The following is a 14957-nucleotide window of genomic DNA, read 5'->3' as shown; positions in this document are numbered from 1 at the left end:
TTACTGACTTTTACCTAAATAAGCATGCCATGCATTAAAATAAAGCGAGTTTTAAAGATTGAAACCTCTCATAAATTTATTTGAAATTTGGCAGGACTGAATATAAAGATCTACTTTATCTCCACATTCTACCAGAAAAAAGAGATGTTTGAAAATGTGTTTTTTTCATAGTATTTCTTGCTACTTTGTTAAATTTTACAAATTATCTTGTTAATCAACAGGAAAAATCTTCAAAATATTTATTTATAGAAATACCAAGGCAAATATACACAATAGAATATTTATTAATATGCTTAGTTTAAAAAATTATATCTGCTTAAAACTTATACATTACTTATTCATTTCTAAAATTTATTTCATGCAATATTAAATTTTAGAAGAAAACTTTATAGAGTCAATTGACCATATTAAATATATAAAATACAAAAATGAAAATAGAAACAAAGAAAACAAAACATCATAATAAATCATCATTCCTACAGCTAACTCTAATCTGATCTAGGTATTCTGTCCTTTTTCTGGCCTTTGAATGAAGAGTGCGGTAATACTGGTGGTATGCAGGTTCATTCCCAGCAATAAATAAGACTGCAAATTGTTGCAATATTAATTAATTAATGACAATGAATTATCAGAATGTAAAAGTCGACATCTACATTGAGCATTTATGTGCTCTTTACACTTACAGGAAATATAAATGCTAGTTTTCATCGTCCAATACTCTGGACAGCTCCTTATTTCAACAGGTGTGCGTGCATGCATACACACACACACACACACACACACACATACATACATACATACATAGGGTTCAATACATTGCAGATACTCTTATACCATGACATACAGTATGTCAGGGTTCCAAGTAATACCCCCAACAAAAAGAGACACTGATGCTTGAAGTTCCTCAAAGTTCCATTTTATTAGACATGTCATATTGGCACATCCGGGAAAACCCGAACCTAAAAGTTTCCAGGTTTTCCTCACCAAAGGAAAGTCTAAGTTCCTGCCCGGCACACCCACAAGTTCATTACATGGTCCAATAAAAGCACCGTCCCAACTGGAAATGCCTCCCAGCCACACCCCTCCAGGTGCAGGGCAAGATGTCCCTGGCTCTCTGAGAAAGGAATTATTATGACTATATTTCACCCTTGCTTCATACAATCCCCCCTCCCAATTTCCCACAGCAGTAAATGTGCCTGAAGATCCAATGCAAAAGATGGCTTCCAGGCCTGAGAGAGTAGCAACTGCTTTTACTGCTGATAATGTGTCATCACACTTTTATAAACAATTATAATCTTATTAAATTTGTATCCCTGAACTTTAAGGTATAAGGGGATTATCCATCTGTACACATATCACGAAATCCTAGCCAAAAGAAGAGAATTAGGAAAAGCACATATCACAGCTTGTAAATCTGAAGATATCTGAGTTATTTTACAAATACAATTTTAACATGCCATACTACTCTGTTAGACAAACATATAAGGGAATACGCAGTATTTGACACCTGAGTCCTATTATAGAATGTTGATATGAAATAGGAAAAGCATCACAAAGCACCAACTTTCCAGGTTTTCCTATAAATTCCAGATTGTGAAAGATGACTACAAGCACCATAATTCCAGTACCAGCAATAATGACATACCAGGGATAACAGACATTTGGCCTGATCAAATGTATAATAAAAAGAAACATGTTGCTTGAACCCCGATTCATAGTGATGGATACAGATAGAGATCCATATTCAAATAGCAAATCTGATATGGAGCCCAGATAGAGACATGTTACCCAGATTGGGAATGCCTTTAAAGCCATATTGGTCAGAATCATACATTAGGCATGGAGGACAAGAGACCAGAAAAGGGCTTTAAATGCCCCTGACAACTGCCACAGTATTCAAACATATTTCAAATTATATACTGCTCAAAAAAATAAAGGGAACACAAGCAGAAGACATCCGAGATCTGAATGAATGAAATAGCCTTATTAAATACTTTGTTCTTTACATACAGTAGTTTATACACTGCTCAAACAACTAAAGGGAACACAAAACTACTGTATGTAACGAACAAAGTATTTAATAAGGCAATTTCATTCATTCAGATCTCGGATGTCTTCAGCTTGTGTTCCCTTTATTTTTTTGAGCAGTGTATTTTAGCTCTCAAACCTGAGTTTCTGCAACCTCATACTAAATAGAGGCATAATTCTAGCGCAATTAATACAGGACAATATAGATTTAATTACCTTATTTAAATAGTGTCATATACAAATCTACAAAATAGATCTCCAAGCAATTTTCCAAGCAAGAGAGTGGAGCAAAAGAAAAATTGGTATAATTAAACAATGACAGACTGAATGTATTATTCGTTGTCTGAAAAACATTTCTACTTAATGGCTACCTCTTATAAACTAACCTGGAACTAATTTGGTGTAAATTTAGACAGGACTAATTTTTAAAGACTCTAGGCATTTTATATCATTATATTATACTTTGATAGACCACAATTCTAAGACTGAAAATGCAATATTTCTGCTAATCTGGATTAGAGATATGGTTTATCATGTATTTTTAAACACTTTGCTTTGGTATATTTGAATTGATGGAATATTTGAATATTGAATATTTTGAATATTGATGGAACTAAGTTTCTTAATAATAATAAAGAATGTCTAATGTCTTTCCACTGCTAAAAGAGTTAAGTTTGTCCCTAAATGTATATCAGGGGTGAAATGCTCCCGGTTCGGACTGGATCGCCCGATCCGGTAGCGATGGCAGTGGGTGGTTTGGAGAACTGGTAGCAAAAATCCCTGCACCCACCCCCCACCATGCCCAGCTGAGCCTCACGATCATCAGTGGCTTTTTTTTTTTTACTTTTAAAAGCATTTTTTCTACAACCTCTTCTGCTGAAAAAATGCTTTTAAAAGTTAAAAAAAAGCCTCTGATGAGCGCACGGCTCAGCTGGGATTGTCAAGAGGCTTTTCAAAGCATTTTTTCTGCAACCTCTTCGGCCGAAGAGGTGGTAAAAAAATGCTTTGAAAAGCCTCTGACAATCCCAGCTGTGTTGCCTGATCGGCAGAGAGGCTTTTCAAAGCATTTTTTTTCTGCAACCTCTTCAGCCAAAGAGGTGGTAAAAAAGAAATGCTTTGAAAAGCCTCTCTGATGATCCCAGCTGAGTTGCCTGATCGTCAGAGAGGCTTTTCAAAGCTTTTTTTTTACCACTTCTTCAGCCGAAGAGGTTACAGAAAAAAATGCTTTGAAAAGTTAAAAAAAAAAAAGTTTGCCACGCCCACCCAGTCACACTACTTCCCCACCAAGCCACGCCCACAGAACTGGTAGTAACAAATTTTATATTTCACCCCTGCTATATATTATTATGACTAACATACAACAGGCTGCATTTCCAGTTCTTCCTTATATCAGTGTATGTGAGACAGTAATGCTAGAATGTCCAGATTGAAAATTCCTGAAATTTGTACAAGTCTGTAATTGAAACATTAATAATTCAGTAATTACAGTTGTATTAGAATTTATTTTAAAATGACATTTTAGAAATAGCTTGAACAATAATACTTTTTCACACTTAACTTTGATTATCATTGCAGATGTTCATTTCAGTATATCCACCAGAGGTCACAATTGTTTAGAAAGATATATTAGAATACTAAATAAATTCTTTATAATCTGAACCAAAGGAATTGGTGTAACCATGAACAGCTTATGCTAACATTGAATGGATTGGAAGCCTGCATAACTTTGTATCAATATTTCATTTTTTTAAAAAAGCAGGTATTAATAACTAAAATGTTTTAATGATAAAATTTTCTATCTTTATAAATGATATTTTAAAGAAGTATCTGAAATGCAATTAAGCATTAAAATTTAACTTCTTGCACTGAGAGTGCATTGTTTTATCTATTGCAACAATCACAGTGCATGCACTTCTACTGACAGCTCCAATTTATTCCGTCCATTTCTCCTGATCTCTCTTCACACTATATTTAATTCACACTATATTTAAAATCACTTTCTATTCTGATTCAATCTACTAACACTAAGTTTCACTTAATTCTTATCCTTATTGGGGTTTTTTTACATTTTTTCCTCATGCCCCTATAGTTCATCCAAATCTCAACCTTCTTCTCTTGCCCTGATACTGGGTTGGTTAGAAAACCTTATGCACTGCAATATCTAAATTTTGGAATACTTTGCCATAGTTTGCCAGGCCCCTTTCACTGCTAGCTTTTAAGATATTTATGACTTAATTTTATTTTGTGCCTTTGATAACTCCTGGCAACAACTTAGACAATTCCCTGTAGTTTTTTTTGGCAAGATTTTAGAAATGGCTTGTAATTCCATCTTGAGTTGAGAGAAAGCAACTGGCCCAAGGACACCCAGCTGGCTTTGTGCCTTTGCTGCTTTGTTATTAAGCAGGACTAGCACTCAGTCTCCTTACTTCTAGCCTGATAGCTTAACCACTACATCAAACTGACTTTGTATAAGATAAATAGAATATATTAAATATACTAAATATATTAAATATATTAATATATTAAATATATTAAATCTGACTGAAACTTTTGAAAAAAAATCATTCCAAATGAAGTTTTGGTTTTATTCCTTCTATGAAAACCAACTTCCAAAGTGTTTGGAGGTTAAGATACCAGGCCAGAAACCAGGATCTTGTGCTAGTCAGTGCTGCCTTGAAGGCACTCCCCATCTTGATTTTTTGTCCTTATTGTACATATATCTTCAATAATCATATATTTGATGGAAGGAATACTGTGTCAGCAAGAGACACATTTTCCAAACACGCTTGACTAGGTGGCCTTAGCAATTTCATAATGGAAAGCTATTTTGTTTCATTCACAGCAGGGTGGATTTGATTTAAATCGAGTCGATTTAAATCATGATTTAAATCATGATTTAAATCACTAGTAAAAAGACTTGATTTAAATCAACTCGATTTAAATCATAATTTTTAAAGAGCAACTGTCATCTCTGCTACTCCTTTGACCCGCTGTTGACTCACCGATAGTCCCAGTGTTGCAGAATATACAGCCTTGTGCTACATAATTAAGCTCCATTTCATGCTGAATAAACTAAATTATTTATGTATCTTAAATAGAAACTATCTTACGATAGATTTTTATCCCAAAAGTTTTTTATTAAAATAAATTCAATAAAAATCAAAAAAATCTGATTTAAATAAAAAAAATCCAATTTAAATAAAAAAATCCAATTTTTTTGATTTTTTTTAAAAAAAATCATTGATTTTTATCCACCCTGATTCACAGTATGGCATCAGAATGGCCAAAACTTAAAAAAAAAAATATCCATTATAAAATAGTGTGTCAGATCATGCAAGAATCTTTTTGTAGGAACAAAATTATTTATTCATAAATTTAGCAATGGAAGAAGCTCTAATATGTATGTGTGTGTGTGTGTGTGTGTGTGTGTGTGTTTTCGTAGATTTTCGTGGATACAGGTATGCAAGTCTTGGTGTATTCGGGTCTTCTCCCGTGTAAGATTGAGAGCACTTTGGCAACATTTCGACAGAATCTCATCTGCCATCATCAGGCTTATGCAAGGGGTCTTCTGCACAACTGCCATCCCAGCAAAGCAGACTACCAGCACCAGATTTGAAATAGTAACGGCAGTTGCTGCAGAAGACCCCTTGCATAAGCCTGATGATGGCAGATGAGATTCTGTTGAAACGTTGCCGCTTTTAACACAAAAAAAACCTCTGGTAATGATAAAGTTCAGTTACTTCCAGATCAGACATTCCAGGGATACAAACTAGAAATCTAGGAACCTAGCCATATTTATATGCTTCAAGCTTAAATCCTACAGCTTCAGACCTTTTGCTAGAGTTTGTATCCCTAGAGCCTTGGTGGCGCAGCAGACTAAAGTGCTGTTAAGTAGCACCAGCTGCCTGCAATTACTGCAAGTTCAAATCTCACTAGGCTCAAGGTTGACTCAGCCTTCCATCCTTTCAAGGTAAGTAAAATGAGGACCCGGATTGTGGGGGCAATAAGCTGACTTTGTATAAAAAAGAACACCGCTCAGGGGGGCCAAAAGCCCTACTAAGCAGGTATATACAAAAGTATGAAGGCTATTGCTTAACGCATTGTAAGCCTCCCTGAGTCTCCGGAGAAGGGCAGCATATAAATCGAACCAATCAATCAATCAATCAATCAATCAATCAATCAATAAATAAATAAATAAATAAATAAACAAATAAATAAATAAATAAATGTCTGGCCTCAGACTAGCTTGCCAACTTCCAGACTACACATCATCTTCCTCCTGGTGTTTCCTTTTCCTTCTTCCATGTGTCTGGAGATACCACAAGCATCCTTCCCCTTTCTCCTTAGTTGTAAGAAACTAAAGGATTTGTATTACTCTCTCTACTTCCACCCATTTTTTCAAATGGAGCTAACAGAAACAATACACACTAGGATGAGTCTTCCTCTCCTTTCTTTCAGGATCTCAGGAATTGGATTTCCCTTTCTTTTTCAGTGGAAGCTGCAATTATCTTTGCATACTACAAAGGAGGGTTTTTTTTAAAAGAACATTTTTATTGTCACAAATTCATCTCAATCTGCAAGTACAAAAAAAAATACAAAATACCTGAAAAATTGTCAGAGAGAGATAATAAGAGTGGAATAATTGTTTTACAAATGTCTGTAAAATGAAATAAATAGCAATTCATGAATAATTGTGTGATACTGCCAACTCCACAGAGGTATAAATAATTTTACAATAAGATTCCACCAATACTGTTTTTGATTAATGTTGAAGTTAGCTGCTTCAATCATAATACAGCAAACTCTCTTTCAAATAATCCAAATATATTTGGATTATTAATTATATGAAGGTTGAATAAAAAGTAATGACTCCAATGTTGAAAGTCTAAAGCAGAAGGCAGTAATGATGTACTGGAAGCTCTGATATGTTCTTCCACATTAGTTCTTTCCTTCAGCTAGCAGGAATTTGCTGTGAGCAAAGGTTCTGAAGTCATTTTTCATGATATGCTCATTGCTGCAGTTTAAGTAATACATTGTGATTGAAATTTTTGACTGCCAAGGAAATCTTTCTGATTGAAACTCACCACTGAATGCAGGTTATTTATGATAACTGTTTTGATATTAATACTGTGCATCACTGAGCCAAACAATTGAACTAGGAAGAGTGAATTTATGATCTTTATCACAAATGATAAAGATCAAAGTGGACAACCTGAAACAGCACAAATTTCACATCAGAAAGGTTGATAAACTGTTTATGGACAATTAATGGACACTGAGAAACTACCATCAAACTTGGCATTTCACACGAACCCATAGGCCACATAACTGATGTTCCTAAATACTGGAAAGTTTATTCAAGAGGGGTTCCTCATATACTGATGGCAAAAAGAAAAATGTCAAGGGTTGACATTTGCAGCATTTGTCATTGTACAAGAATGAAGGTAAGAATTTTTTTTCACAGCTTCACATGAAGAAATGACAGCTGATGAAACATGGCTTCATCAGTGTCTTAGAAACAAAGTATGAGTCCATGAAATATTATCACAAAGTTTCACCTGCACAATAAAATTCAAAACCTAGTCTTCAGCAGGAAGACTTGGGCTTACATTCCTTGGGGTCATAAATGACATTATTCACACAGATTTCTTTGAACCTGCCTGAGTGCTACACTGTAACACCAAAGATTTTAAATAATTATTAACTAGAGTTTGAAATAACAGAAAGGAAATTTTGCTGCAACAAGACAACTCTAGGCCTCATACCTCATGAGGCACCCAAGAGGCTATTGTGAAGTTGGAACTCATTGTCTTATCCCATCCATCATATAGTTCACACTTGGCATCATATGACTTCCATCTTCTCCCAACATTGAAGGAATATCTTCATGGACAGTTGTTTCACCCAAATGAGGAGGTGGAAAAAACTGTCAGGATCTGGTTGAAGAGACAATGTGTGGAGTTCTTTTGTGACAGCTTTAAGAAGCTGTCCAAACATTGGAAGCATGTAGCAAATGGTGGTGATTATGTGGAGAATTAAATGCAGTAACAAAAGAGCTTATTTCAAGGATTATTTTCCTGTTTCATTTATTAAAATATACCTATTTAAACTAACATTATGGAGATGGAAGCATTACTTCTTGTTCAACCCTCACAGCAATGAAATAACAATAAATGTCACATAGTAGTGTGAAAACAGTTATCTATCTAAAAGACAAAAGGGAATGAATCTATACTTCCAGACAACTTGCTATGTTTCTGTTAACTTTCTATAAACCACAGTTCAAATTGTGATCAAGGCAATCTTCTAAACTAATTTATGAATTATACCAGTAAAACCATACCTCAGGTAACAATTACAATGCCTTTTTGTTTGTTTGTTTGTTTAAGACATAGCCATAGCAGGGTGAAGGAGAAAAATGAGCTGGGAAAGAAAGCATTAAACCTCCTCCTGCCAAATAAAAGAAGATAAAAATTCCTAGGTGTGTGTAAAGAAGAAGGAAAAGAAGTAGCTGATGACTACCGGTATATCTTTAACATCTTGTGGTGTTCTTATGAACATGGTACCTATTCATGATATTGGGGGTGTTTTGGTTCCAATACTTCTTTTGATTGACTGGAGCAAATCTCTTTGGTCTATTATTTCACTATTTTTCTGAAATAGTTTTGTGTTCATATCAGTTTGCAGGACTGAGAGTTGAAATGCATTTATCTTCAGTATGTCAAATTTCCATCAGCTCAAATGAGGTTCATTTAAAATACAGTGTAACACTTAAATATAAAATAAATCAGTTTGTCAGTTACAAGCATCCAAGACCTACAGTATCAATCTAATAAATAAGCATTACTCAGATAGTGTGCATGAAGGGCTCTAGAAAACGTTTTGCCACACATACACACACACCAAAAAAAGTCTTTACCCAAAAACCCCTCCTCAAAAACAAAAAAAAGTATTTCAAACAGCCCAATCTCATAAAAAGGAAATAAACCCTTGACAGTAATTCTGAAACATGTTTATCAATTCCTTCCAATTCCCTTTCAAACTGTAAAGAATTCCCTTCAAATAGCAAGGTATATGAAAGCATTTCTCAGGTGCCAATGTGGGAAAGAAAGAATGTGATGACTTTATAATGGCATTGACCATAGTTTACAAATCACAAAAGCTTACTTCAGATCAGATCATGGTCAGACAAAACCCAAACTCCACTGTGTGAATCTATCCATACCATAGGGTATATTTTCCCTCATTATGCCTTCTTTCCAATAGTAATTTCCTTATGAATGCTATCAGTGCTGGATTCATACAAACATAAATCAAAATCAGCCATTTTAAACAATGTCTATTGGCTGGTTTGTTTAAACAAAACCAAATAAAATTGTATTAGTGCTTTGTGAGCTGATGAACTCAGCTATTACCTAGTTTCGAGAGCCATATGAGCATCAGAGGAATACTTCATTTTGATGGGAGATGTTTGTGAATCACTCATTAAAAGAAAGCTGTAAATTGTTTCCCCTTTTTAAGCAGCAAATAGTATGACAGGAGCAGATTTGTCTTCCTCATTGCTTCATATGGCATACCACATATTTTTTCCAACTTGTAAATCTCAAAAGAGAACATGCTACCTCTCACACAAGAAATAAAGTGCTACAATAAAATGTGTTTTCATCATATGTCCCTATTGGATATAGAGAAATAAGCTTTCATAAACATTTTCAAATATAATTAGCTATTTACCCATTTTTCTGCTGATATAATAAGATTGCTAACTAGGTTGCAGTCCTGTTGATCTCTAAAACTGTTAAAGAATACCATTTTCCTATGCTATAGCTGGAATCTATATTCAGCTGTTCACAATTAGGAATGGTTGAAAGTTTATGGTTTTGTTATTAAGTATTTGCTATATACTCAATTTCTTTTTATTCTTTCCAATCCAAGAGAATATTGATATAAATTATGTAAAGCAGGAGTTCTTAACCTGGGGTCCATGGATTGATTTCATAGGGGCTAGAAACCTGAACAGCAATAAAAATACAAATTTATTTTCACTCGTCTTTAATTGAAACAGATGAATGTTGGCAAGAAAGTATTTTATGGTCTCCAGACTTCAAAAATGTTTAACTTCAATAAATGTCACTGCAGCATCTAAAATTATTACATCCTTAAAAAGCAAAACCAGATACACTTGGTTATATAAAGTACAATTTCCTTCCAAAGCATGAAACTGATTATCATCAACACAATTTACATTTCCAAGGCTCTTTTCTACCATTATCCACATAAGCCATTAATCCTATAATTCTAGAAATCTTGAATCCATTATGTTTGCTCCTCTTTATAACTCCTGTTTGCTGAGTTCACAGATCATGATCAGTCAAAATCCAAACTCCATTATATGTGAACCTGTCCATAGTTCATAACAGAGTATATGAAGCCTGTTTCATGCTTTCCACTGCATGCATATACACAAAAATATACATACACAACATAACGGAACAGTAAAAGCCATATAGAGGCAATACATATGCAACTACTTGAAGTGGTAAAGAAAGTCTCTACTACTTCATTACACTAAAGAAAATACATATATTTTCTTTGCCACTCTTGGTAAAAGGCTTGGAAAGAATTCAACAGCCTTGCTCTCCATTGTTTTTAGTATGTCCTTTCTCTCAGCAAGGTATTTTTATTTATTACACTGGGAAAAAAAGCATGAACTGACAGGATTGAAACCTGACAAAAACAAGATTTAGATCTCAAGAATTGTATGAATTGCATCTCTATGGTATTGATGGAATTGTTAAAATTTTATGTACTTTATCAGGTGTTGTTTGAGGACTGTTTTAAATAGCATTATTTGAATAGTATTATTTGAAAACTTCAGAAAACTGGAGAAATGCCAGAAGACTGGAGGAAAGGAAATATTGTTCCTAAGATCAAAAAGGATGATTATGGAAGAAATAAATCAATTAATATTCCAGAACAAATCATAAAAATATAATCATTTTTTAAAGATTAGTGATAATCCAGCGTGACCATCCAGCGTGGTCAAGAGCAAGCCTTACTGAACTAATTTTATTTTTAACAGAGTAACTGTTCATATCATAATATGGAATTTGGTAGCATGATTTCAGTAAAATTTCTGACAAAGCACCCAATAAATTCTGATTAATAGGCTAGCTAAGGTTGGCTGGATGTTATTACAATTAAAATGGCAATATTTAAATGGCATTCAGACAGGACAGGACAGATTTCAACGGATAGTTAGAACTGCAGAAAAAACAATTGCAACCAGCTTGCCTTCCATTGAGGACCTGTACACTGCATGAACCAGAAGAAGGGCTGAGAAAATATCTACAGATCCCTCACATCCTGGACATAAGCTATTTCAGCCTCCCCTCTGGATGCTACTATAGGGCATAAAACAATTAGTCACACATGTTTTTCCCCCTGTGCCATCATTCTGCTGAATACCTAATTCCCACAGCACTGTCTTAGGCCTAAGAGAGTTATCTATGTAGTAGGCTGTATTGCTATTACCCTTCTCAGCTCCTCATCTTTCTTATCTTCTCATCTTTCCTACTATCTTTTCCTATTGGTATCTATGATTATCATTTGTGGTATCTTATGATTAATGATTTCAACTATGATTTATGATATATCTCCTATCACTTTGTTTGTATGTACCCTGTTGCCCCCAAAATAAGACATCCCCTGATAATAAACCCAATCAGAATACCTGTATAATCCTCAACAACTAAGTACATCAGTCTTTGAAGCCAGAATTTGTAATGTTCGGAGATAATGATCAATAGATGAAGTGGGGGCCATCAATTAAGAGAAGGTAAATTAGACAACCAGCTGTAGTATATTCATTGCTATTTTAGTATCCTAATTAAAGGATATAGTCCTAACTTGGACAGACAGACAGACAGACAGACCAGACATGTTTCACCTATCACGAAATACATGCCGTAGCTTTTAGCAAAAATGTTAACTTACCTTGCCAACTATCATTGCAGACACAGAGTTTTTCTCCTGTTAAATCACAGTAGCCGTGATCAGGACTTCCACAGTTAGCTTTACAATAAGGGATATCACAGGCTTCTCCTTTCCAATACTTGTCACAATCACAATATACTTGACTTGGTATCGAGCCACTAGTTGTGCATTTCCCATGCCCTGAGCAGTTATTCGGACATGAATTAATTCTATAATGAACAATATCAGATGAAATGAGTTGATACACCACCAAAGAGAAATAGCCATTATGTATACATTCAAGTTATTTTTTTTATTTTATATAAGTAATTTTTAATTACAAACATCAACCTCCAGATTACTATTTAAAATTAACAAAACCAGAAATGAGGACCCAGATTGTGGGGGCAATAAGCTGACTTTGTATAAATATACAAAAGTATGAAGGCTATTGCTTAACGCGTTGTAAGCCGCCCTGAGTCTCCAGAGAAGGGCGGCATATAAATTAAAGCAAAAAAAAAAAAAAAAATCAGTGACAAATGTTCATGCACTGTATTTTTATTCTTCCATAATAATTTATTAGCCTACGACATACTAAAACACATCTATGCAGTAGAAATAAGTCAAGAACAACAACAGGTTGAAAATACTATCTTCTGTATCATTCCAATTTTGTAAGATTTTAGCATTTCTATTCCACTGTAGCAAAAGAAACACAAGTAGGATCACATAGAGAGATTTGATTTCCCAATGTATTATTTTTAGTACTATGTTTCTAAAATAAAATATTCACAAAATGGATATGGGGGGGGCGGGATCAAACAGAAAAGCTTACTATTTTGGCCTTTGGGAGCATTCTGTTTATCAGTTGCAGACACAACTATGAAAGTAATTACATTTTGTATGCTAAAAGCCAAATATATGTAATTTCCAAGAAAGATGGGCTGTTAATAAATATGAAATATTAATAAATGAAATCTAACTTTTCAGTTTCATAAAAAAAGCAAAATATTCCAAGAGAAGTGAATGTGTAAGAAAAAAATATCAGAAATCAGAAAGTTTTAACATGAAGTTTGCTTTTACAACTTTTGAAGTCTGGGGGTCAATGGCACAATTTTCAGCTCTCTATGGATCAATGCTGTCATGCTTTACTTCTATAAAAACTTAGCCTCTAAGTCCAAGAAATTTGTTTCTAGTTGTCTCATTTAGAAAGGCCAATCCAGCCAATTGAGTAAATGATTATGTATATATGTGTCTGTTTTTGTAAACATGAACAGTAAAATAGAAAGACAGAGACCAATACACACACACACACAAAACTATACTTTTCCTTAAACAGGTTATGTTGAGATTATTGTCTCATAAAACATTTTTCCAATCTATCTTTTTTGAAATAAAACTTCACACACTAACAAACACAGGTAGTCCTCATTCAGCAATCACTCATTCAGTGGCCATTCCTAGATATGACAATGCTGAACAAGGAAACTTATGAACAGTCCTTGTAGCTGCAACCATTACAGCATCTCCACAGTCATTTCTTCACAATTTGGGTGGTTTGCAATTACAACATCACAGGAGAACAGAGTCAAATGATCACCACTTGTGACTTCATTGCCAACTTTTAACAAGGTCCATGACAGGCAGGAGATTGTAAATGGCGCTGTGATGTCATGCTAGTGACCATGTAATGTTTGTTTAAATGCAGCAACCAAAACTGCCACAATTGCTGTTGTAAATTAGTGCAGTCACAAAGTATCATGCTTTACAGTTGGGTCACTTAGCAAATGCATTTCCAATCCCAACTACCATCACTAAGCAAGGACTACCTGCAATAACAAATGCATTAAACACAGTAATTATTAAGTATCCTTTAAAGTAGGTGCCCCTAATGTCCAGACTGTGGCCCACTACCGGGCTGTGGCTATTCAGAAATGGGCCGAATAAAGCAGTGGTGTCCAACGTTTGTGGCTCATGCAGCCCAGTTGTCTTCTCCTCTCACCAGCTGGTCTGCCAAGCTGCAAAGTCTGAGGACCGCTGCTTTAAAGAACTATTGATTATTGATGGAATTCCTCATTAATATTTTTCAACCTGTATGTGTGTTACATACAGACTTCTCAAAATCAAGTTTTCATAAGCTTACTTCAAATGTTTTAAGCTCCAGGTCTTCCTTACTAAAAGAAATACATTGCCAATTAATTAACAGAAACATAATTAATAAGAAATACTTACGAGTAAAAAATATTAAATCCTGTTAGATTATAAGCAGCATCACTAAAAAAGTGTAGCAGTGCATAGCCAGATGTAGTTACTACTTCAGGTACAGTTTCATTTCCATGCACCTCTGGAACTATAAGACCACTGCAGAATTTTAAACGTAAGACATGTGTATTATTAATAAACAATGAAAAGCTGGGGATTTGAACAAATCACATGAGTTCTTAGCATAATTTGGAAGCGTTATAAAATTGCATTTCATTGTAATGTGTAAAACAAGACACAGTGAGATATATAAATATTTGCATACTGAATTAGTCAGCATTTCTAAATGATTTTGATTTTTTTTTAAAAAAAAGTCTGATTTTTATACAATACAATGTTTTTATACAATGTTTAAAATAAGAGAACTCTGAAAATCATTTCTAGAAATGATTGCCATAAAAATAATTCAGTCAAAATGTATAAAGGCAATATTTCAGTTTTTAAAAAATTAAAAATTCAAATCAGTGCACAGAAGCAACTTTTAAACATATGTATTATTTTAAAGATTCAGGTTTACAATGTAGACATAATTCTTGTACAGATTGGCTTAAGTGTAGTCTAAATACCCAAGCTGCCACTAAGACTTTTCAATAGGAATATCCCATATTCTTTTCCACCTTTATCTGGTCCATGAAAAAAACAACGACCACATTCTTTTCTTGCTACAAATCCAGAAAGATATTTTCTAATTT

The 14957-nt window shown here is 34.2% G+C and overlaps 1 protein-coding gene across 2 annotated transcripts in view; it reads right to left on the bottom strand.

Annotated features, from left to right (window-relative positions):
- The window catches only part of ATRNL1 (attractin like 1), a 478418-nt gene that overhangs the window by 426080 nt on the left and 37381 nt on the right, over positions 1–14957 (bottom strand). For both annotated transcript variants that reach the window (XM_070944958.1, XM_070944957.1), the window contains exons 4-5: positions 14236–14364; positions 12025–12233 (exon numbers count right to left, since the gene is read on the bottom strand). In XM_070944958.1, the coding sequence (XP_070801059.1) occupies positions 12025–12233; positions 14236–14364 (338 nt within the window). The remainder of the gene's footprint in view (positions 1–12024; positions 12234–14235; positions 14365–14957) is intronic.

Source organism: Pituophis catenifer, unplaced genomic scaffold (assembly GCF_029215685.1).
Source record: "Pituophis catenifer annectens isolate HBS135680 unplaced genomic scaffold, rPitCat1.0.hap2 SCAF_6, whole genome shotgun sequence".
NCBI lineage: Eukaryota > Metazoa > Chordata > Lepidosauria > Squamata > Colubridae > Pituophis > Pituophis catenifer.
Note: the sequence above shows the minus strand (reverse complement) of the source record. Positions and strands in the feature narration are given on the sequence as shown.